This window comes from Toxorhynchites rutilus, chromosome 1, assembly GCF_029784135.1.
Source record: "Toxorhynchites rutilus septentrionalis strain SRP chromosome 1, ASM2978413v1, whole genome shotgun sequence".
NCBI lineage: Eukaryota > Metazoa > Arthropoda > Insecta > Diptera > Culicidae > Toxorhynchites > Toxorhynchites rutilus.
In genome coordinates, this window is record NC_073744.1 from 166,731,702 (window position 1) to 166,755,438 (window position 23,737).

The 23,737-nt window shown below is 39.4% G+C and overlaps 1 protein-coding gene across 1 annotated transcript in view; it reads right to left on the reverse strand.

The window, feature by feature from the left end:
• Positions 1 to 23,737, reverse strand: part of LOC129761909 (homeobox protein B-H1-like) — a 104,074-nt gene that overhangs the window by 35,300 nt on the left and 45,037 nt on the right. Inside the window, exon 2 of the mRNA XM_055759753.1 lies at positions 9,469 to 9,700. Within this exon, the coding sequence (XP_055615728.1) occupies positions 9,469 to 9,700 (232 nt within the window). The remainder of the gene's footprint in view (positions 1 to 9,468; positions 9,701 to 23,737) is intronic.

Below are 23,737 nucleotides of genomic sequence, written 5' to 3' on the forward strand. Positions count from 1 at the left end.
CTTGGATATATTGTGTTTTTTGACGTAGGACTACGTCTTACATTAAGGGTGCCAAATCAGGGAACAGGTCACGTTTTTATGAAATAAAGTTAACGTTAATAACTATTTTTACTGCGAACGGATTTTAACGATTTGCTCACCAATCGAATCGGAAATTTTCTAAGATTTATTTTATATACTATAGATAACAATCCCATATTCTGTATATAGTTAAAATTGATGTAAATTGGGAGCATTCCCATTCCCCAATACATTTGTTCTGTCCATTTGTGTGCTTTCCCGAACAGAGCTGTCAATAACGGACAACTTATGCAGTAGCTAGAATAGAAACAGCGAAGGGGGATAGCGAAAAGAGCATATTTGCGACTCCACCCTTGCATAGCAAGTAAGCTGTCGCTAGCGTATAAGTATTGCATCTCCTGTGAGGAAAATTCTCGAAATCTTTCTGTGCCCGAAACAACAAAGGTCGCTTTTTCTGCTCGTTTTGTGTTTTATGTTTCTCCTCGAGCTGTGAACGCTAGCGAATATTTCACTTGAAGTCTTAGAACTTGAAGACCTTCAATACTTTTAGTTGCCATTCGTATTTGCTCTCGTGCGCATCGGCTCTGTTCTGATGCAACAAGCTTCTAGCTTTGTTGGCGGAGAATCGAGAAACAATTTTTCATAAACGGTTTGTTTTCGCAAAGGCAAGAACAAATCGTTGCTTCTCTGGAATGATTCTACAAAACCTCGCAAGCCATTAGACCTTTTCAGGGTCCTCAGAACTTTTTAACTAAAGAGTTATGTATTAAATTTCGACGTATTCGCAAATAATATCCGAAATTATAAACCAACAAATTTTCAAAAACAAAATTGCGTAGTCCTACGTCCTGAGCGGTCGTGTCTCGGATACAACCCCTCAATTTTTTTTCAACTGTTGTACAAAATCTTCAAAGTCCGCTCCTGCTACCTTAGATGTGATGTGTTTTTCTGGGCATATATTGCTCGAGCTAGTAAGATGAAGTGTTCTGGTTCCCAAATTTATCTGAGTTCAAGCAGGTGTTTCTGTTTGTTTTGTTCAACTCAATCATCAATAGCAAAATATAGTTCAAAAAACAGTAAAATAGATTAGGGCATCAGTTAATTTGGATTCGGTCGTAGTTGAACCTCTCTAGCTTATGTGTAACGGAGAATTCCAGTGAAGCATCTTGTTGCGGGTGAATTCAACGTTTTCAATGGTTTGAACTCCAATATTTTCTTAGAAACAAAGGCGAATTTATACGTTGTCAGCTAGCCGGTGCGAGCCGAACGTCAAACGAACCGAAGAATGACGATCGTACCATGAAATTTTACACTTCAATGTTTTTTTTTTTTGTTTTCAAACGAGCGAGTAGCTCCATACAAACAAATCAAATGTCAAATTTCGTGGTACGATCGTCATTCTTCGGTTCACTTGACGTTTAACTCGCACCGAGTAACTGACAACGTATAAACCCAGCTTCAGTAGAGAGAGGCAATCGAAACCAAATCACACACCAAATTCCAGGACATTTATTTTCTTGGAGAGCTCGCTTGATGATTCGATTGAGTATCTTAGAACCTTAACGCCATGGCGTCAGTTTGATGCAATGATGGCAATGCTAGAGACATCAGCGAGTGAGTAATTTGATTGCGTTCACTGCTCAAAGGGAAACGAAGCCATGTGATGACACGAAATAAGGCAATACAAGCGATGTTCACTGGTTCGAGTATAGAATGAGCCCGGAAGCTTGCCTCAGCAGAGGTCCACTATTTGTACCCTGGCAATAGAGTTCAGTTCTTTGTTTTTAAGAGGCTTCAAACTTTGCACATCATTTGCCTGGTAAACATTCCCCTTCTTCATTCATATCATCGCGCCTATACAAGATGTTCTCTCTCACATGTGTCAGTTAATATTCACAATCTTCGTTTTGACAGAGGCTTTAGATGTCGTAAATAGAATTTTCTCGGTTACTTTATCAGGTTTCCCAGGGACAACTATTGATGCATTCGATTTTCGGAATTAATTCCATTGAGTGGTCGTGAACTCAGTGTATCCTGATAAATAGTTATCAAAATTAACTTTATTTCATAAAAGCGTGACCTGTTTACTGATTTAGCGCCCACAATGAACATGCTGTAGTCCTACGTCAAAGCTCGCTGCGCGGTGGGAACGCCAAACGTGTTGACAGCGCGTGCGATTGATTCTGGGAAAGCAACGGTGAAAAAAATGGTCAACCGACAGTTCAAATTGCGTACATTAGGACCCTCATTAGGTTAATAAGCGAAAAGAACCGGGTAGAACAAATAAACTGATGGATAAATCATGGTGCAGTTGTGTAAACACCATATGATCATATGCCTCAATAAATATATGGTCGAGGGAGAGAAAAAGAGCGATAGCGCAAACAAATCTCGTCTGTGTGTCAGTTGTGGAGCGGAGCGGCCGCAAAGCCACCGTCAGTAATTTTAACGCATCAAACGACGCTATGCAAATTATGTCATTTCGTTTTTCGATCAAAATGTTAAATTATTATTTTTCTGTGCGGCCAGGGGAGAGAGGAGAGAGCTAGAGTGGCCCACAAACAGACAGACGGTCAATCACACATACGCACCTGTCATTACGGCTTTGATTTATTGTTTGTGGTTTTGCGATATCAATTTATTCATTATTTCTGCTAGTGTACCGGCGGCGGCCGGAAGAGATACAATACAGCAGGAAAAAAAGATGGCATGATTCAATACCTGATTAAATTACCCGTCCCCACAATTGGATGGATCAGACAGCAAACGGCAAATTGGAACACACAACCGATGGCATGATACCTGGGCGCTGCTGGCAGCATTCCAAGTTGAGTCTCGATGGGAAATTGTAGTGGCGGCTAATCGAGGGAACGGGAACGACACGGAACACATAAAAATTCTTATGACTGTAACCGCATAAAAACCGCAGCGGACCTATTAAGATAACAGTCCCTCTACTACCGGCTTCAACGATTAATGAACCCTCCTTGAAAGATGGGAAGGGGGGAAGGCCCATACGGTCTCTCCGGAACACTTCGACCTCCGACGGTCGGTAGGTTTGCTGTTTTGGGCTGGAGGCAATATCGTTTTGCTTAAAACCCGATTTAATCACACTGATAGATGTTGGGTCGGTGTTGGGTCGTGGTGCGATTGTTATTTATGAGGTGCAGCAGCAGCTCGGAACCCGCGGTCGGTACTCCGTACTCGGGCCGGGTACTTTCACTCGTTGGCGCCTCGAGGGCCGAACCGACTTCTCACCGCTCGAAGGAAAACAGCGTTTAACTATTGCATGTCAATTGGCGCTTGTAGATAGGGGCCCAGGAATTAACGCGCGTTTTGTCGTATGCAAATTTTTTGCGGCCAACAGCGCGCGGGCTTTCGCTACTAGTTACGATGGTGCTTGTTTTGATACGTTAAACGACGAGTAGTACTCTGTGTTTTGCTTACTTTTCTAAGTGAGCCGATTGGGGGGAGCAAAACTTGTGCACCTGGATTCAAGTGGGTGAAATGTTCGTCGCCACCAGAAGACATTCTATCCAATCCAATCCTTTCGAGAACACATTCAACGGAACTTTGGACAAACTCCTTTAGTACTGCCAATTTATCTAGTAACTGTTTTCCAAGTGAACTAAAACACATATGTCTCAGATGTCTTTCTCTGCTTCTCTGTGAAGGACGAGAAAATGGAAAATGCAGCTGATTTTTCATCGAATAATAATTCAATATTTAAAGTGGATATTTGATGAAAATTCAAAACACTTAAAATCTTTTGTCAATTCCAGTCTTTCAATTCCACTCTCATGTACAAATCACCACTCAATAAGCAACCAATTGCATTTCAAGTTGCTGCTTATTCACGCTGGCTCAATATATTGCTGCTCTCCTATCACGCTCGAGAAGAAAATATCTCCTTTCTCGATCGCGCACGCATCTTTCGCTTTCACGTTCATTCGTTCCATTCTTCACAGTGAAGCAATGTTTCCAATCGGCATTTCGAAGATTCGGAACATTAACAGTTTTTCGAGTAGTTTTAATTCAAATTTCCTTGTTGTATTCAAAAAGCACTCACCCACTTATTGATGAAAACGGTGAGGTGAATGGTTCTGCAGTAGTCCAGCACGCGTAAACCAATTGCCGGCATCGGAGGTGGGCGTGGTAAGCGTAATTGCTATGCCCTCCCATACCTTTTTTAAAATTTTTGACGTGGGGCTACGTCTAACCGGAATATATGGAGGGTAAAATGGAAACCTAAACACAGAACATGCAAGAAAAAATGAAAGATTTCGAATGCTTATAGCTCGAACATTTCGTACTAGATAAGAGAGATGTTTGCATCACTTGATAGGGAATATTTCTACGCATCTATCACAACTAACAAAATGTTGTTTTTCATTAGATAAACAATTGAATAACTGTAAAATATTAGGCGTTATCTAAACGCCCTAACTGCATCGTTTTGATTGGCCCGATTTACGGTTTCCCTAACACAGCCATCAAAACCAAGCAGCCTTGGGGAAATCGGCATTGTAAATACATGAAAGTAGGGGGACTTTTGTTCTCATCGAAAAATGTTCCCTAACACAGACTTTAAAACCAAGCAGCGAAATCGGCATTGCAAACACACGAAAGAGCCTAGAGGCGAATGAACTGAAAAGTTTAAACCCTCTTAAAGCCAAAAAGAAGAAGAAGAACACACGAAAGTAGGGGGAGCTTTTGTTCCCACTGAAATGTGATCCCTAATAGAGATTTCTAAACGAAGGTGCCTGGAGAAATCGGTATTTCAAATTCATACAAGTCGGGGGTATTTTTGTTCCGACTGGAATGTGTTTCCCTAACACAGACTTCAAATCCATGGAGCGTGGGGAAATCGGCATTGCGAATTCATACAAATCGGGCGTATTTTTTTTTTCCAAAATATATATTTTTATCAAGGCTCATATGGCGTTAGCCTGACGGGGCCGGAGTTCAATATTTTGACAGTTTTTCTTATTATCTATGTTAGTAATATGTAACCGATTACTCGCGGTCGGCTCGAGGGCGTATTTTTGTTCCGATTGAAATGTGTTTTCCTAACACAGACTTCAAAACCGAGGTTTCTGGGGAAATCGGCTCTGCAAATAAGTACTTTTGTCCTCGCTTGCCTTTGTGCAGAGTGGAATATGTCTGTCCTAACATGATCTTCTAAACTTAGGAACCTGGGAATATCGTGCAGACACTAGAAGCGAATGAACTTCCCAGTTTCAAGCAAATTCGAGAATCGAGAAGTATGTACACTTTTGGGATGTAAACCTCAGATGGAAATGTAAAATAAAATAATCGTTTGATAATTTTTTTTTGTCTTTATTGGAAAGATTTTCAGCCTTAGGCTGGTTCATCAAACGTTTGATAATTCTTCCGTACATATATTTTGTTCTAGTCATCATACCAAACGTAAAAGGTCCGTCATTAAACTTACTTGTAACGAAGAACAATCAATCACAATAAATGAATTGACTTTACACGGCATTTGTTCATTTTTTTCACTCACAGAGCAAATATATTGAACTCAATTGAATTTGGAAACTGTTTCATTCAATCAAGAATTTAATCAATACAAACGAATGATTGCTAAGCTAAGGTAGTTCCACGTCAACCTTGCGGTTATATCATAGATATAACCCACTCATTTTTTTTTCGAAAGACGGTCCAGGACCATCAATTGGGAAGGAATGAAACTTTAATCTGAAATCTGATTGCGAAGTGAACTTCCTTGACGATAATAATGGATACAGCCCATTCGAGCTATTTCAATGGTCAGTGGAAACTTCTGTTTTCCAACTTGCAGGTCAACGATAGTAAGATGCAAGGAACAGAAGATTCGATGTTTCAGTATGCGTACAAAATATACTGGTTCCATTTCGCACCGAAAGACTCATGGGAATCAACTGAAAATAACTGAAGCAAGGGAAATAGCTAAAAAAATAAGTTACAGACTGGTGTTTCATCGAACAATAATTGCAGATGTAAAATGGATACTCCATGAGAATCCAAAACGGCAAAAACTTTATCTGAAGCTCATTTCAGCCAATCAAAAATATTTTATGGCTTTAAACTGTGAGTTTACTATGAGACTATGAGTCTCAAAAACTATCTGATAATATCATTGCAAATGTTTATCAACGGCAACATGTGTGTTTGAAGGTACACCCAAAGTTAATTTTAAGCACATGTTCTGGTGTCCCGATTTATTACATTAAATGAGCTGAAAGATAACATAAAATGTTCTACTCCCCAATACATGTATATCATTTGTATAATATATATGCTAAAGCCAATTAGAGGGAGCGAAACAGGAGACACATTTAAATGAAAGTATATGAAAGCTTTTCGTATAGTTTGCCAAATACACGGCCCAGACAGAGAAAGATATATTCTCGTTCATGTTCTTCTTTATCGTCTTAGAAAACACCTTCCAACTTCATTTTATGATGAGGTGTAATATCATCACGCTCCTTTATAATAGCGCTGGCAGCTATATGGATAGCGTGGTCGTGTAAAGTAACTTTGCATTCCTGCCGGCCTTGGTTCGATCCCCATTGACTTTTTTTTTGCACAACCCCAATTAAAAAGAGAAAAGAAAACAGAAAGAGATGTCTGCTCGCATACATACAAACCATTTTTAAGCTTTTAAAATAGCTCATTATTTGCGCATTTGACTCTCATGCACAGGAAATGGTATCTTTTCAGCCAAAGATGACATGGTTTCTGCCAACGCTAGTTTGGGTGTACCTATGAATAAAAATGATCAGAATTACCACACGAAAGATTAATATCAGTATCACGGAACGTTACGCAAACTGTCACAGAGATTGAGCGCAGTCTGTCATCGTTTATTTCTGTTTAATTTATATTATTGTTTTATTCTCATAATGTTTAAAATATAAAGAACAAATAATGTTTTTTTTTTTAATTTAGTGCTCCGAATCACTGAAACTTGTCCAATATACAACCCATCCCACAAGTCGTGGAACTACCCCTTCCAACTGAACCGAAGCCGATAGACCGGGAAGATAGAGTTTAGATTTATTTACAATGTTTTTACATCATCCAATGGCAGCTCATTGTTTTGCGTTTCGGTTATTAACTATAGATATGTATCGATAATGCAAGCAGTTTATTACTCAAATAACTTCTAATGAACATCGAAAATACTATAAGTCAACGTGTAGCGCAAGGTAGCTGCTGTTCTACTTGTTTTCAGATTGTTTGGATCCGGAGATGAAAAACGAATATTGCATGAGAACCCAGAACACTAGAAAATTTGTCTAAAGCTCATTGTTGCCAGGGCATTCTAATTCTCCACTCCCATTGACAAAACGTAAGGAACCTACTACATTGCGTTTTTGCTTACACTTCGTGTTGCAGCTTACTCACGCTGGCTTGATATATTAATGTTCTCTTTTCACGCTCAGTTAACGAAAATATTTCTTCTTCATCGTGCATGCTCAATTCACTTTTTATTCGTTTCATTATTCACACTGAAGCGAAGTATCCAATCGTCGCTCCCAGAGCGAATCCAAAGATTCATTCATTCGAGAAGCTCATACTCAAATGGAAGCTTCGTTATTGTATTCGATACGTACTCACTCACACAAATGCAAACGACGAGGAGGAAGGTTGTGAAGTAGACCAGCATGAGGCATCCCTTGCCTAGACTGGTGGGCTAGTGGTAAGCGTGACTGTTATGTGCTACTGTGTTTCTTTCCTACTCCTTTTTTGGAAGACGGGCGGGAGCAATCCATTTTAGTGAAATGAAACGAATGAAACCTTCAATTGACTAGCTGCAAGCGTTTAACACTTTGACGATGAAAATGAACATAGCCAATTCGAGCAGTTTCAATCGTCAATGAATGCTTATGGTTTCCGAATTGAAAGCGAACTACAGCAAAAATGAGCGAAATAGAAAAATCGTCGTTTCAGTAATCGTAGAGAATATACTAATTCCCTTAGTATCAATATTGACCAATATCGACATAACACTTCACGATAAATAGACATGATAGATGCGATCACAAGTGGATATTCAATATATACTTCTTCCTAAAAAGAACTAGCTTTCAAAGAAAGAGGAATGGAACCCTTCCCCTTCCTGATAAATAAGCAGCACTCGTTAAGATCATTTCGCTACAAGAGCCACAAACTTCACAAAAGATCGTTCATAACTGTGATATATCTAATCCGCATATTTATGTAATTCTAAGCTATCTAAACTCATGTTTGTATTTGTTTATATCTAAGCTATTCGAGCTTAAATTTTAGAATGCACTGTAAGATGGTGGATTCTTGTCATATCCAGCCAAATAAAATGAATAAAATAATAACGACGATCGATTCATTAGTATTTCTGTAGAAACGATTCTATTAATCATTAACGCTTGAAGCCTTTTTCGCTTGCGCGAACCAGCAGCTCGAGACGATTTCGGTGAGGTTAGACTTAATAGTGTTATATCGTACATTTGTAAACATCGATTTAAGAAGATCAAAGAATGTCAAGTATCTTGCGTTTATGTTGAAATATTTGTCTAATAATTTTTTTTTTCATTCGTTGATTTTTGCAATAAGACAACGTTAATAATTAATGGTTTCGGATTTATTTTCTTCCACATCAACTCTTACAAGTTTTTTGAAAGATACTCAGCTCATACAACAAACGGCCTCTTTTCAGAGCCACCATTTGGAGGAATGAAACGGTTAAATTTACGCATTTCTGAACAGTTAAAACAATGACGTATCACGGTCCTACGTTAAGCTTCCGTTATTACGGAAAAATTGGCACCAATGTTTATTCACCTAATGAACAATTTTCAAGAAAAAAAAATAATTGCATGTGTATTTTTTTTCGCTTGAACCAATGTTGTTATTTTTTTCCCATTTATAACGATACACGTTAGAGCATCTGGGTAGGATGATTTAAACGCATTATAGAAAAATTCAAATTTGAAAAAATTTATGTTTCATTGAAAAACAGTCGAAAATTGAGTTCTACATTGTTCATTTTTGTTCAATATTATTGTGAAAACACTTTGCGTGCCTTGTTTAATGTTTGCGTTTGGTTGTGTTTTTCGACAATTGTCCATTTGAAAATCCTTCAAATTTTCCAATTTCTTAATTGAACTTGATGGTCGCAGTTTAAAACATTCTAGTTCAACTGTAGCACAATCATTGAAGATGAAAGCGGAACAAAGGGATACGGATGCTTCAAATAATCTAGATTAATAAACACATCAAAACAAACTAGTCCTCGACGACGACGACGACGACGAGAGATCGCGCCCAAACGGTCGAGCCAAACCAACGAGACGAGCCTAAAAACGTTCGACTCGTCTTCTGGAATAGAGTCCTATGAAAAAATACTGATTGACAGTGGATTTGGAATCTGTCATATAAGCTAGGGAGGGGGACACCTACCTTCGGTTCTGGTACCACGTCTTGACCTGGGTGTCACTCAGGCCCAGCTTGTTCGCCAGCTCCATCCGATCCTGGACGCTCAGGTACTTTTGCCGCTCGAAGCTCTTCTCCAGGGTTTGCAGCTGGTGGTCGGTGAAGGCGGTGCGTGCTTTCCGCTGCTTTTTACTAAGCCCCGCCGATCCGCTGAGTCCCAGGCCGTTCTTTATGCTGTTACCGTCCTCGTCCTTGCCACCTGGAAGGGAGGCAGAAATCCGAAACCGAAACGAGGAGACGATTAAAAATTAGATCGATGACATTGTGTGTGAGGAGCGCTCGCGCGCGCTCTCGAAAACAAAGACAGGGGGTAAAATTTCGAGAATCATTCAAATACTTAACTAGCTTTGACACATTTCATTTATTTTTAATAAACTGCTACCGTTCTGGGCATTGATGTGTGTGCCAGAGTTCCCAGAGCGAAGCCGAGCTCTATCAAAGCCGAAAGTGCGAGCAATTAATCATTTTCCGTCGCTCTCACTCCTCCCCGTGCTGCAGGACTCCACCGAGCCAACCGAGCCGAGGATATCAATTATGGTGAGAAACGGGAGTGACATTGCAGTTCTTGAATCGCCTCATCGCCTATCTTAATTACGCTTTTAAATATTTACAACAATAATAACAATCATGGAGCAGCAGCAAGCGTGAGAGGCAAAACAGTGACAGAAACACGCCAGGAGGTAAGCGCGTTCGCTTTTCTGCCGCCACTGCCACTGTTGAGCGCCTCATTGTGACATTTAAAAATCTATTAGGCACCATTACGTCAGCAGTTTCGATTGTGACAGTTCAGCTGCTGCTACTGCTGCTGCCATCTATTCCAGGGAGACCGTCCATAATCGATGGTAAACGGAGGAAAAAAGTGCTTCCTTTCGTCAGGAAAAGGGCCCTCTCGGAATGGGTTATGAATGATGAATGCGATCGGGTTTTTGTTTGCGCGAGCAAATGACGGGAGTTCGGGACACAGTAATGAGTTCATCAAGTGATGCCCACTTTTATGGTGAACAATGGATCGTAATTAGGCGTGTTTTTTCCCCAGTCCATAGTGGAAGCTGACACGTCTCTAATGAGTTTTCATAGCGATTAATTGACGCGCTGGCCGCCGCGTCAGATTGGCGGGCCAGCGGCCCGATATTTGGGTGTTGTAAATTACCACGCCGAGCCGAGCCGAGCTGACCCGCTGACGGGTCGAATAAAAATTAATGGGGATAGTTTTGTAACAGTTGAGAAATTAGAGTACAAATTTGGTTTTTATTCAAATTTTATCATGTTTACGGGTTGCGCCGGGTGATTATCACAAGCTACGAGCTTACATTTTCATATTTTTTGGGTAATTTTCAGCCATTTGCTTGCGTGCCTTTTTTTCCCATCACATCTCGGCTGCCATAATTCATCCGGTAATATACACGTACCGGAGCCGGAGTCCGGACAAGGTGGACGCGCACCTGACCGCGCGAGAGCAGAAAACAAAACAAAACGGGGGGCCCGATCTGAATTAGCATCTGATCTAAAAGGCTAACAGCCATCAAATTATCATAGCACTCTAATCTAGCACTAAGCTCAACACCTGTTTCTGGCCGTGTAATGTGTGTGTGTGCGCGTGCGTCATTCCCACTTCGTTGCGCTCACTGCTCACGGCCCGGGGTCTGTGGCCACATTGATCACTTACGAATACACCCATGCATTGCACAACCGGCCGGAGAAAAGAGGAGTTAATCTTTCGGAACGGGGTTATGCAGATTGCGGTGATCGTGGAACAAGACATTTGGCAACCGCTGCAAGTATCCCTAATTGGTGGTTCGTCGATTTGTGTCGCGGTGAACTTATTCATTAGGTCCGGACGGAAAAAAACCGGGAAGAAACAGCGGGGTAACTCGCTGATTGTTGGGAACTACCCAAATGTTGAACGATCTTTGAAATTTGTCACACACTGGGATGACCAAAGGCTATCACTTCTAACAGCAGGAGAGCCTAAGCCTTATCCAATGCTATGATTACATGTTTATTGGAATGTCCATGTTCCAATTCCCAAAGGAATCGTTTAAAAATGCAAAAACGCAAATGTAACATCAAAACGATTTGAACCTTTTGAAATATTTCAACCATAAGCGAAATATTACACTCAAACAGGGCATTATTTCTTTCCACTATGTTTCAGCGAAGAGTGTATGCATAACTGACAGAACTCTACAAAAGGTGTGTAATGAACGAGAGAAAAGGTGGGAATATCATAGTTTTATATGAATTATCGTACGATATAATTGTATGGATAAAAGTTGTCAACAAAACTGGAATTAAGCTCAACTTCAAATTTAAACAAAGGTTGATTAGAGATTTCCAGCATCTGTTGAGAATTATTGCGTAATTTGGTTATTGTATAGGTTTTGGTAAATTGCGTAAATAAAGTATGTCCGCAAATTTTATAAAAAAATCGGAAGGCTGTGTCCTCATTGCTTTTAATTCATTAATACATTTAGTACATATTCCAACAACAGAGTTCGACGAGTTTGAGCAAGTGTGGATTAAAGCACTTATTGTGGGAGAGATACATATATTTGCATCTGTTTACTTCCCCCCTGATCATGCTCAAATTAGTTGTTATGAAAAATTCTGTGAAGTTGTTGATCTTCTTTTGAATCACAATCAAAAATTCACATACACAAAGATTTCAATCAATGTAATGCGGACTTTATCACTAATCTTGGATTGAGACAAATAAACAATGTTTACAATCGACAGAAATGCTTCTTGGATTTCTTGTTGACAAAATGACCGAAGATTTCTGTGTGACTGAATAATAAGCTCCTCTATGGGAAAATGAAGCATCCCACACAGCCATCGAATACTCTATATTTATAGAAAACATCCAACTATATTATATATTAATTATATTATATTATGAAATATATAAAATGAAATAATAGAGAAGGAGATACCAACAAGACGAAAAATAAGAAACATATTATAACATAATTTTCTAGTAATGCACGAATTTATGTTTCATTTGTATAGCAGCCTTCCTTATAGAGGAGGGTGGAGAGTCTAACCACCATAGAAACATTTATTGCACCCTAAAACCACCATATGCCAAATTTCGTTTTATTTGCTTGATTAATTCCCGAGTAATGTAGAAATTTGTGTTTAATTTGTATGGAAGCTCCCATTTAGAAAGGGGGGAGAGGTCTCAAATTATCACGAAAACCTACCCGACCCCAAAAACCCCTATATACCAATTTTCATGACGATCGGTTCAGTAATTTCCGGAAAAACTCCTTTCTCATACCAATCTTCAAATCATATAATCATGCCTCTCTGGTTACCGATTGTGTTTTAATAAAAATGTAAGCAATCAAATAACACGAAGCATTTAAATTTTCATTTAAATTTCAACAATTCAAAAGAGCTGGCTATATCGCTATGTGCAGTCTTATAAACGAACATTCCATTCATTTCATAGAACATTGTCGAATCAAATCGCATATCAGTGTGACAAGCATCCCCATATCGATATTTACGGCTTTATATACGTATAAAATACGACATATACGTATATCGCCGCAACTATTACATGTATATGCCAATTTTACGCATCGTATATCACCCATATGTGTCCTGGAGTCATTGTCATTGTTGTCTTAAATTTAGGCATTTTAAACGACATCATATACCTACCTTATATTTTGTGTGGTACATGATGCGCCTAAATGGAATATACATGCAAAAGTGGAAGCGATGTACATATGTAGCAAATGTACGTGTACGTGTTGTGTACGACTTTTGAGCGCATCTAATACGACCATTTTCATACGCATATGCGATTTTTTACAGGCATAGAATAAAAGCAAATGGCGGAAATTATTCGTGAGATTATAATCACATTTATAACCTCACGAACCGAGAACATTCATGTTAGTAAAAATAGAAATTATTGAATTGTCATTTAGTGGGAAAGGATTTATATGCTCAAAATTGTTCTGATGGGATTCGAACTTGACGGTCTGGATTATCAAGCAGCAGCTATCTCGCACGACTATCTGAAATAATAAAAAATATAGATCATTCAAACAATCGGATACGTCATTCCTGGTTAGCGATTGTGTTTCAGTTGAGATATCACAAAACATTGTCTTCTTGGCTTATCTCCTTAGTATCAACATATTACTCATATTTGTGAAACCAACACAGTGCGATGAGATTCTATCAAAAGACTATTTTGAGCGTCTCTTGTGCCTCTAGCCTTGAGAAACGCCCTTGTAGACAACTCAAACTTAACTCTCAATGTCTTGAGCAAGACAATTTTCATTCCCGTTCGAAGCGCCCCTGGAATGCGATTTTAACTGGATGACCACCAAAACGGAAAATGAGACCCCGAGCGGATCCGTGCGAATGCTTGTAGGGGTTCAGGTTCTTTAGGGGAAACATTGTCTTTATAGCTTTCCACCTTAGTATAAGCCAATTGATCATATTCGTCGAAACCAATGTTTGTTACCTACGAATCCAAAATATGTTCCAGCAACTCATCAATTGCTTTGGAAGCAAAATAATGAAATACAAAAAAAAAGATGAATATGGACACCTGCCTTAAAATCCACTCGGTCATGGTTGTTCGATGGGCCATTTACGCTCGTTTTGACCAATCCTGTTTCTATTCTGCTACCGTCGTAAACAGATGTGCAAAATTTGTTACCTCAGGAAAGCATTCGCAGAATATGCACGAATGAAGCCTTATGATTGTACTTTTCACAAATATTCATTCATTGAGAATAGAGTCACATGCAACTTCAAATAAAACCCAACGGTATTCCTACATCAACTTTGCGGTTGTATCACAGATATAACCCGTCCCTTGTTTTTTTTCTACGTCTGTAATAAATCGTATATTCGTATGACAATAGTTTTATTATGTACATGTATCGCTTCCACTTAAGGCGCATCATATACCACCTAACATATGGTGTATACAATACTGTATATACAAAAGTTTAACGATTTAATGTCTGCTGGATTATATTTATATACGATATTTATACGATTTAATGCTTACTTAGTTAGCATTCTGGCTTGTTAACTTCATAATCCTCTGTTTACAGTTGTTTACAGAGTTTAATGCAACTGAATAGCAAAAGTTGAAATAATTTATTTTTGTCGTTATGTATATCAAAACACAAGAGACCAACAAACTGATAATCTTTCTTTCATGAAAGTTCAAATTAAAAAAAAAATCTGCTTGAAACTGTGAATTAAAACTCAAAATTATTTATTAGCGTTGTGTTCCAAACATACATGCATTTCAAATAGTCTTACTGTTGCAAGTGGAAAATAAATTTGTTGCTTATGATGCGAACACAAAAACCAACTATATATAAAATATTCCCAGCTTTTTGTGGCATCTCGCACATATTGACAATATCATGCAGTGTTCAGTGCAATTTTTAGAGTGTAACATAAGTTCATTGTTTTCATTTAGAGCAACCACAAATCAATCCCCACTTTTCGTTTGGAGTTACTATCCTCTAAGGAGCGCCTGAATCATTTTTCATTTTCCAAATGAAACCGTTTAAAAATGCAAAAACACTAATAAAATATTAAAACGGATTTTGAAATATTTCGACTATGAACGAAATATTACACTCAAATAGAGCTGGTTGTTTGTGGAGAAACAGAATGTAATCAATTTTGACATTTCGTCAGTTAATTGTGAAGAATGGAAAAAAAAGTGCCGCATTTGCTCAAATCCACAATTCACAGTTTATTGAAAAATATTTACTAAACATTTGACTATTGAAAAGGTTATGGCGAGCATCTCGCTAGCGATCCTCGCTATTCGAACTATGGCCATACGGAGTCAAAAAAAGGCTCCAACCGAGAAGTTATACAGTATAAGTCGTGTTCGAAAAAAATCTTTTTTATCGAAGAGAATTCTTAATGGATTTGGATCTTCAAAATTGTATTAACAGTTCAACAATTCACGAAGTACCCCATTCTTCAACTTTATTGATGAAACCGGCATCAAAACATGCGCGATTTTGATTCTTCTCCCCATCTCCAATGACTTGTCACTTTCGGATCGGTTTTGGCCCTGCCAAAAAATGTATCCAACACGCAGAGAAAAAAACCTGTTTTTCCTTTGTCTTTTCGGCTGAAAAATTTAACGACTGAATCACTGAGACTAAATGTTGCCATCGCATTTTGTCATGTCATGTCGGGGTAATTACTGTTTTATTGATTCGCGGCCATACACTTAGCGATCATTTATATTCCTTTCATATCGCGTTGCTGCCGTTGCCGAATTAGCCAACCTTTTGCAGCTGCTGCTGCACCGGCAGCCTCAACAAAACTTATTAATTTTATTTCTTCATTACGCCGCAGCCAATCAACCGCACCGTTATCTAAAGTGTTCCCGCCGCTGACCGGCTTAATTCGAGCGACACGTTACAAAATTGGCTAATGTCAGCTTGCATTATTATCTCCCCCCGTCCCGGCCAATGCCAATAGCTAATCATATCCTCCCTTCCCGGGTCTCACATATAGTACAAAGTCACACAGGTATGCTAGAAGATACTCACAGGTACATACGTTTACAATTCCATTAACGTCAACAACGGAATCGCTGTAATGTGCTACCGCAATTGCACACAGCCAACGCGGCCGCCACCACGGCCCGGCCCGGCCATGCCGTGTTAGGCTGTAAAGTTGTCGGCAAACTCGCGGAGTAGCAGCTGTCATTACCATTTGCTGGCTTGTTGATTGTGATGATGATGAGGTTTGTTTCCCTGCTGCCTCCCACGATCCCCGGTCTCACCGTTTGTCGTTGGGGTTTTATGGTAACGATATGTCATCGTATTAAAAAATAATAGCCAGCCCCAATAACGACGGCGGTGGCGGCAGCCAAGGCAGATCTCCGTGCAGAGATGTGTAATTGTGAGAGCCTGGTTTTGAGTTGTGGAACTGAAAACTGGGCCGATCGTGATCGCGCCCAGCTGGTTGTGACCAGAGCGAGGTCACATCATTAAACTGTCACCCGAGCGAATCACGTTTGTCCTCGCTGTCGAGAAAAAAGGGATTGCTCTGAACGAATGGATCGTTTCAATGAATTGGGGTTAGGAGGTTGACTTGCGATTGCAACGTAAGGAAGTTCCCTGTTGTCGAACAAATACATCACAATATCATTCTGCCGCTTTTTTTTAACACAAGTAAAGCTAATTCGGTAGACACGTTTAACTGGAATGTTAAGAAATTTGAAAATCTACAGACAAACTATTGACACTAATTAACATATCCAAGTTGGAGCCGCTAAGTCTTGCCTCGCACCATACAAACTCAAATCACTTTGTAGACCAGCTCATATATATGTTTCATGAATCCCAAGAATTTTCTAGATTTAACAAATTAAATCTTTCTGCAATCAGGGTTTAAACGCTGACCCTAGAGTTCCACAATTTTTAATACCCAGTGAACCTTTTCCATAAACGTTACATTGATCAGCATACATATATCCCACCATTCATTAGTTCGAACGTTATTGGCCAAGTTTTGATCCAAAAATGAAAGAAATAATGTTCAATGTTTCTCGTCTTCAGTATGTTTTATTCTAATTCATGCTTCGTTGGCTTCGTATGACCGATTAAAAAGTTTAAAAAGAAAAATAAAATCAAACTGTAAATAAGCATAGCTTCGACTAACCCCTCATTTGCGAATATATTGACATTTACTTGTACATGCGTCAAAGTGGATTGAAGATTCATGACAGGTGTGCTAATATCTTTTTAAAACGTAAATAAAACTAGTCACACAGTTAAATTAACAGAAACGCGGTGCTTTGTTCAGAATTTGTAACAAGTTTGTACATTTTCTGAGCACGATCTACTGCGGAACACTCAATAGAAACAAACTCGGACACATTTGATTCTTATCTAACTATATCCGAACAAAACTAATAGAAACCGGGTTGTTGTTCGGAGATAGTTTATATCGATAATTGTAATGTACTGCTTCCAATATTGATGGCCATCAACAGATAGTTACCGAAAAACAAGACAAAGAACTGCAGTTAGATGATGTAAAGTGCACTCTTGTCCCGTGTCCTCGTAATCTGTAGCTACGAACTGACAGGTAACACTTAAGTGACTTCTAGGACAATATATCAGAAAATTTATCAAAAGTATACCGAAGCCACTACTTTTGATTAAAACAGTGATACAACGATTGGCCGATTGATGAATACTGGACAATTGTGGAGCCCAAATTGAAGATGAAAGGTCGAACTGGATCGTCGAGAAGGATTTCAGGCAAAAATAGAATTTAGCTGTCAAACAAATGGGAAAACATCTGGTGCAAAGAATGATGGATCATGTTCGGAGAAAAAATGTCAGAAAACAGTTAGTTCACATATCCGAAATCATCATTTTTGAAGTAGATGTTACAACCACAAATACCAAGGAAGTTTGGTATCAATTGAAGTCCAGCTCGTCGTATATGCGCTGAATATTCCAAGAATACCAGATCAGCATCTTCAGCCTACGGTGGAAACACGTACGGGGCTGCTTTGCATGGGCTGAACTTGGTCCTATTCTACGGAATAACGGCAGGCTGCGGAAATTGGTAAAAAAATGTAGTAAGGAAGAATTTCATCTTCAGCAGAACTACCAAGAACTCCAAGGCTTTCTTCATATCTAAGCGTATGAAAGTGGCATGTTCAGAGTCCTTATTTGAACCGCATCGAGACTCTGTGGGCTATTCTGGACAAGATGGACAAGACCGGTATTAGTTACATGAACATGTACCACATGATACTTCAAATATGTCCTTCTGTTAAGAGAATTCTACATCTTAGAACTTAACTTTGTGTGTTATTATGGAAAACAATACATCCCTGCAACAATCATCAAGCCCGGAGATCCAGCTTCTTTTCTGTCCACACACGTTCTGTTTGCAACAAGAATCATCGGACTATTTTTGCTGACAATGGCACAACAATCGAAACTTGATACCAACAGTCCATCTTTTTGGTCCGACAAGTGGATCAAAAGAGAGAATTTCACACCGAAAAGGCTCTAATTCGATCTCCGACATGTCATTGTATATTTGACAAAAAAAACTTAATCTCGAAGTGCTGAGCACCTCACTTATTCGTGAGTTTCGTGCCTATACAACATTCCCAATCACCTGATGTTGATTTAACATTCATATAGTGTCTACACGAGAGATTTTTGTCAAATTCCGCCCTTAGCTAGAGAAAGCAATATATCCCCGATGTGATTTTAAGAGATCAAAGGATTAAAGCTTAGAGGCGAATGAACTGAAAAGTTTAAACCCTCTTAAAGCCAAAAAAGAAGAAGAATAAGAAGGATTAAAACTCATAAGATAGTGGCGTCTTGCATAAACAAATAGTCAGTGTAAGTATAAAGTTTTAAATTGTTAAAATTTAAATGAGAAAAGGTTCTGAACCTTGCTCAACCATTTTTATTGAAATTTCCTGATATTTTCACTAAATCACATCATTATAATATGAAATCATTATCAGACCCAATTTAGGATGATGAGTTTCTCATCACTTGCAGAAAAACGAGATTTTTTTTATTTATAGAGCACATGTTTGATGAAAACAAAATAGATTTTCATTTATAATTCTCATTTCGAAAATGTGCTTTGCGAAGCTCTCTGCCAATAAGGCGATCCATTCGCTCTGTTGTACTAAGGAACGCTTGGAAAAGGAACGGATTGCTCCATTCAAATTCAACTATGCCACGTGGGTATCTATATTTTACAGAGTTACCTCGATTCGAGATGAAGAATTGAAGATGAGAAGATTCACGAGTTTTGGTTGTGTTAAACTTTGATTGATAGGAAGTTCACATATCAGGCATACCAGTCAGTTACTCAAATGGTACAAAACTGAATGTGTCAACGAATGACGTTGAAAAAGGATATATAGAAACTAATTACATATTTCCAAAAGATATTTTCCGTATAACATTCATCAACCAATAATAAAAGTCACAGGAGGGTTGTGTCCGAGACACGACCGCATAGTTGACGTAGGATTCCGTTAGGCTATCTGTTGATGCGAATTTAAATTGGACTAACAACACCTAATCTTACATGTAGAGCATATGGAAAATCACTTTCTAATATTTTCTAATATTTCTTCACTTTTCCAATTTTTCTCATTGTATGAACTTTATTTGGGTGAGAATGAACACAACAAAACAGACATCTTAGTCCAAACGACCCGTTCTAGAGCGGGAACACACCTTGGTTTTTATTTATGAAAATTGAAATAAATCGTTTCATGTATCAAGTTCTCGTGTGTGATTGTCCCTATACCCTTATAACCTCGTTTCCTTCCTTTGCGGGTAATTCGTCCCCTGGCTCTACACTTACACTTGTGCTAAATTTATCACAATACACGATCGGTCATTGATATGAAATTTAACGAAGCACCCAACATTAAAGTTCCAAATTTAAATTTTATTTGCTAGAATTATTCGTGTCACTCTTCTTACTTGCAATATAAAAATGCCCCCGACTTTCATGTATTTGCAATGCCGATTTCCATCAGGCAGCTTGGTTTTGATGTCTCTGTTAGGGAACTGCCGCATGTGTCGTCAATTTCGATCAATCAGAAGTGGGTATTTCCGTTAGGATAGGGGTTGAGATTTTTCAATTGTTTGATAGTTAGTTTAATGATATATATTATTTTATTCATTATAAAAAATTGTTATGTAGTGCCGAAATCGATTGACGCAAAAATTTCATCAATCCATCATGAAATGACCGAGCAATAAGCGTTTGAAATTGGACAATTTTCGCGATGTGCTCGATTCTCGATTTTCAATTTGTACCCCAATATGTTCCCGAAAGACGTAATCCAACGTCAAAAACGTAACATGTAACGAACTAAAATGTTTAATTTTTTTTTGTGTCTTCTTATATCAAAATCAAAATGTTTGGATTGTGGAGCAACTTCATGGAAGTTTATCTCTTGTCGGCAATTGTAATTACTTTTCTCACAATAAGGGTACTGAACACTTCATTCGTCTGAAACTAGGACGCAAGAGGAAAACTTTTCGTCACAATCTAGGTCATATGGAGTCAATCTAATTTATTTTTCAAGTGCATTGCACATGAAAAAAACCTGCAACATTTTTTCTCCGTCAAAGAAACAAACGATTCTGTGACTCTGTCTTTGTTCATTTACGTTTTTGGTCGACATCATGTTATTTAATTACTTGAAACGCGTATTCCTGACTCTGGTTCAACCATTCGTCTATACATTTCCGATATTTTTACTGAAACTTTACATTACAATATAAAATTGTTTTTCGCCACCTGCAAACAAAGTGTTTTTCATTTAAATAGAATACTAATTCGATAGAAAAAAGTTAATTTACATTCATAATTAGTTGTTATTTTCGGCGCCCCCTAAACCAGTAAACGAAGCTTGTTGAATCCGTGCCTTTCGTTTCTTACGGTGTGTTGTCCTTGTTTGCTATTTTTCAATCACTTCACTTTTCTTTTCAACTCACATTCAACTTTACTTTCTCCTCTATTATCAATTTTCACTTCATTCACTATTAATAAAAACGTCCTGTTGTTAACATAACTCAGCGGCGAAAAAGCAGGGTTGCCAGACACGCTGGTTTTTATCCCTAAAATCGGGCGGAATTAATGTTGCTGCATAGGCATATAAACACTTAGCATAGTGGGTCATCAACAAAGCTCGATGCCCTCAACGCGAATTAGTTGTCTGCTTCGGTTTATCATTATGACAGTTATAGGAGAGGAAAATTTTTCAATGCTAAATGTGCCACTCGAAAATACAACTTCATCAAAATACAATTGAAATGTCGTTAACATAAAACTATTACTTTGATAATTTCCCAGTGAATTATTGGATATTCAGAATAGACATTAAACACATACCTGTCGGTTCAAAGTACGTTTCTGTTAGAGTTAAACATTCATTTTGCAAGTGTATTGCCGTTTTAATTTTATTTCGAGCACATTATTGAAAACTCTACCCCGAACTATCAAGACAAACAATTGATTTTGACTTTCCGAACTGAAATAGCACCCAAAAATGTTGCAACAATACGCGTCAGAACCCCTTTTCGATCCGACTCCTCGACAGCCAACTTTCCCACATTCAAGCTAGGAGCACCAGTTCACAGAAGCGCCCGGTACAGCAAGGGAAACAAACAGGGCAAACGGGGAAAACTGTGTGGCAATGAAACTGAAACGCTTTCTGCTTATTACTGTAATTTTCCGCGAACCAACAAACGTTAAAATGTATTAAAAATATGTGCGCCTGGACCAAGGAAGGGAGCGCCAAGGATGCTGGGAAAAGACGAGAGCACTCGAGTTTAGAGGAAAGAAGCACACACGAGGCAAAGGGCATAAAAGAGACTTCACCTCAAATTATATACTGTACTTTTCCGAAATTAAGTACGTTCATTATTGTGTAAATCACGAATTTCCCTCGACCACCGCGCTCGCCTCGATCGTCTCGGGGAATGACATATGCCCATTCGTGTGGCAGCGAAAGCGAGACGAGAGAGCGAGAACAATTCGATTCGCGCGCGTCCTTTTGCCGAGGCGAAAAGAAAAAAAAAACAGGACGTGATGAAAAGTCGATACCAAACAAATTGCCGTCGACGAGATGCGAGGAAGGAAGGGCAGCAACGTATTGCTGTGCCGTCAATAAGTGCAGCCTCTCGACAACCGACTCTGGCTGCGGGAAAATGATTATTATGAGACGCGGCGGCGGTACGGTCTGCGAGACCCGAGAGTGCGCGCCGTTGTTGTGTTAACAATGTTTCCACAGTTGTTAAGGGCTTTTAGAAGAGCCCTCGGAAGGAGTGGGCACTTGGCCACGGTAAAGTGAGCAAACAGTGAGTGGGTATAGAATTGCAACCGACCGCGGCGGGGCCAAGGGCTAGGGCTAGAGCAATCGTGATTTTTGTATGCCAATCTAAGCGCAGCAGGAGTGGTGTCAATTGGGTGCCACTTAGGGCTGAGCTGGGAAGGTCGACAGTTTCGAAGTCGAGCTTGAGAAGGGGGATCTATTTCCGTTTAGCCGAGCGTACCGCTCGGGATGAGGCTGCGTGTGATGGTGCGATCAAGCAAGCGGCAGGGAGAGGAGGAGGAAACGAAAACAAGAACCAGTAGAGTCGCTTAGCGCGGTGATGGGAGGTGATTTCCCAATCACATATGTAAATATGTACGAACCCTCCAGAAAATGGCACCAACACGTAAAAACGGGCTGCAAAAGAGAGAGAGACGAAAGATGAGAGCGCAAGCGAGAGGGACGACCTAGAGAAGCATGTTGCTGTGTGCGTGAGACGTGATTTTTATTGCACCACAGGAACTGAGCAGGCGAGGCGAGAGAAATAGTTCAATAAAACAGGAAAACAGCGAGAAAGAAAGAGAGAAAAAGTGCCAAGAGAGCGCAGCATCCCATGAGATGATTATTACGACGACGACGACGACGACAATGCAAACGACAGCGCTGAATGGTTGGTAAATATAAATATGCCACGCCTTTCTTGGTGGCGTTAGGTATGTGTCCGCTGGATCGCGTGAAAATGTTCTATTCAATTAGATTGCTGATTGCTCTTAAAGTGATGCTCTTTCTTAAAGTGGTTGAAGTAGCAATCCGAGCAATCGATGAACAAGCACCCAATCAAATATTCTATTTTTAAACCCCTCCCTAGTGCACCAAAACCCTGTATTCCCACTCGACACGCCGCAATCAATCACTGCCCAACCGGTCGCCATAGTCGTCACCGCTGTCATAAATCGACACAAACAAGTGGAAAAGTCAAAGAACAAACGAGCAAACACTGACCAACCGTTACGAATGGGAGCCGCAAGCACGAACAGGTTCAAAAATTGATTAACTCTAATTATACACGCCCCTCGTCACTGACAGCCTACCGCTGTCACCGCGCCGTGGGTAACAGTGCACTCTGGTGCTTGCATTATTAACCAATTCAACCGCACAGAAGGAGTTAAACGTAATTGAAAACTAGATTCCAACGGATCGTCGGTCATCGGCGGTTGCGTGTCCCCGCGCAGATTAATCGATTCCAACGCCCAACGCTTCGACGCGATTTATGACTCACCGCCTACTGCGCCCAGAGCGCAGTATCTTTGAGCAAGGAGGGGGGAGACTAGATTTCACCGAAACATATGGCCTCGTCGTGATGAAATTTTTGTTTGATTGATTCAATCCGTT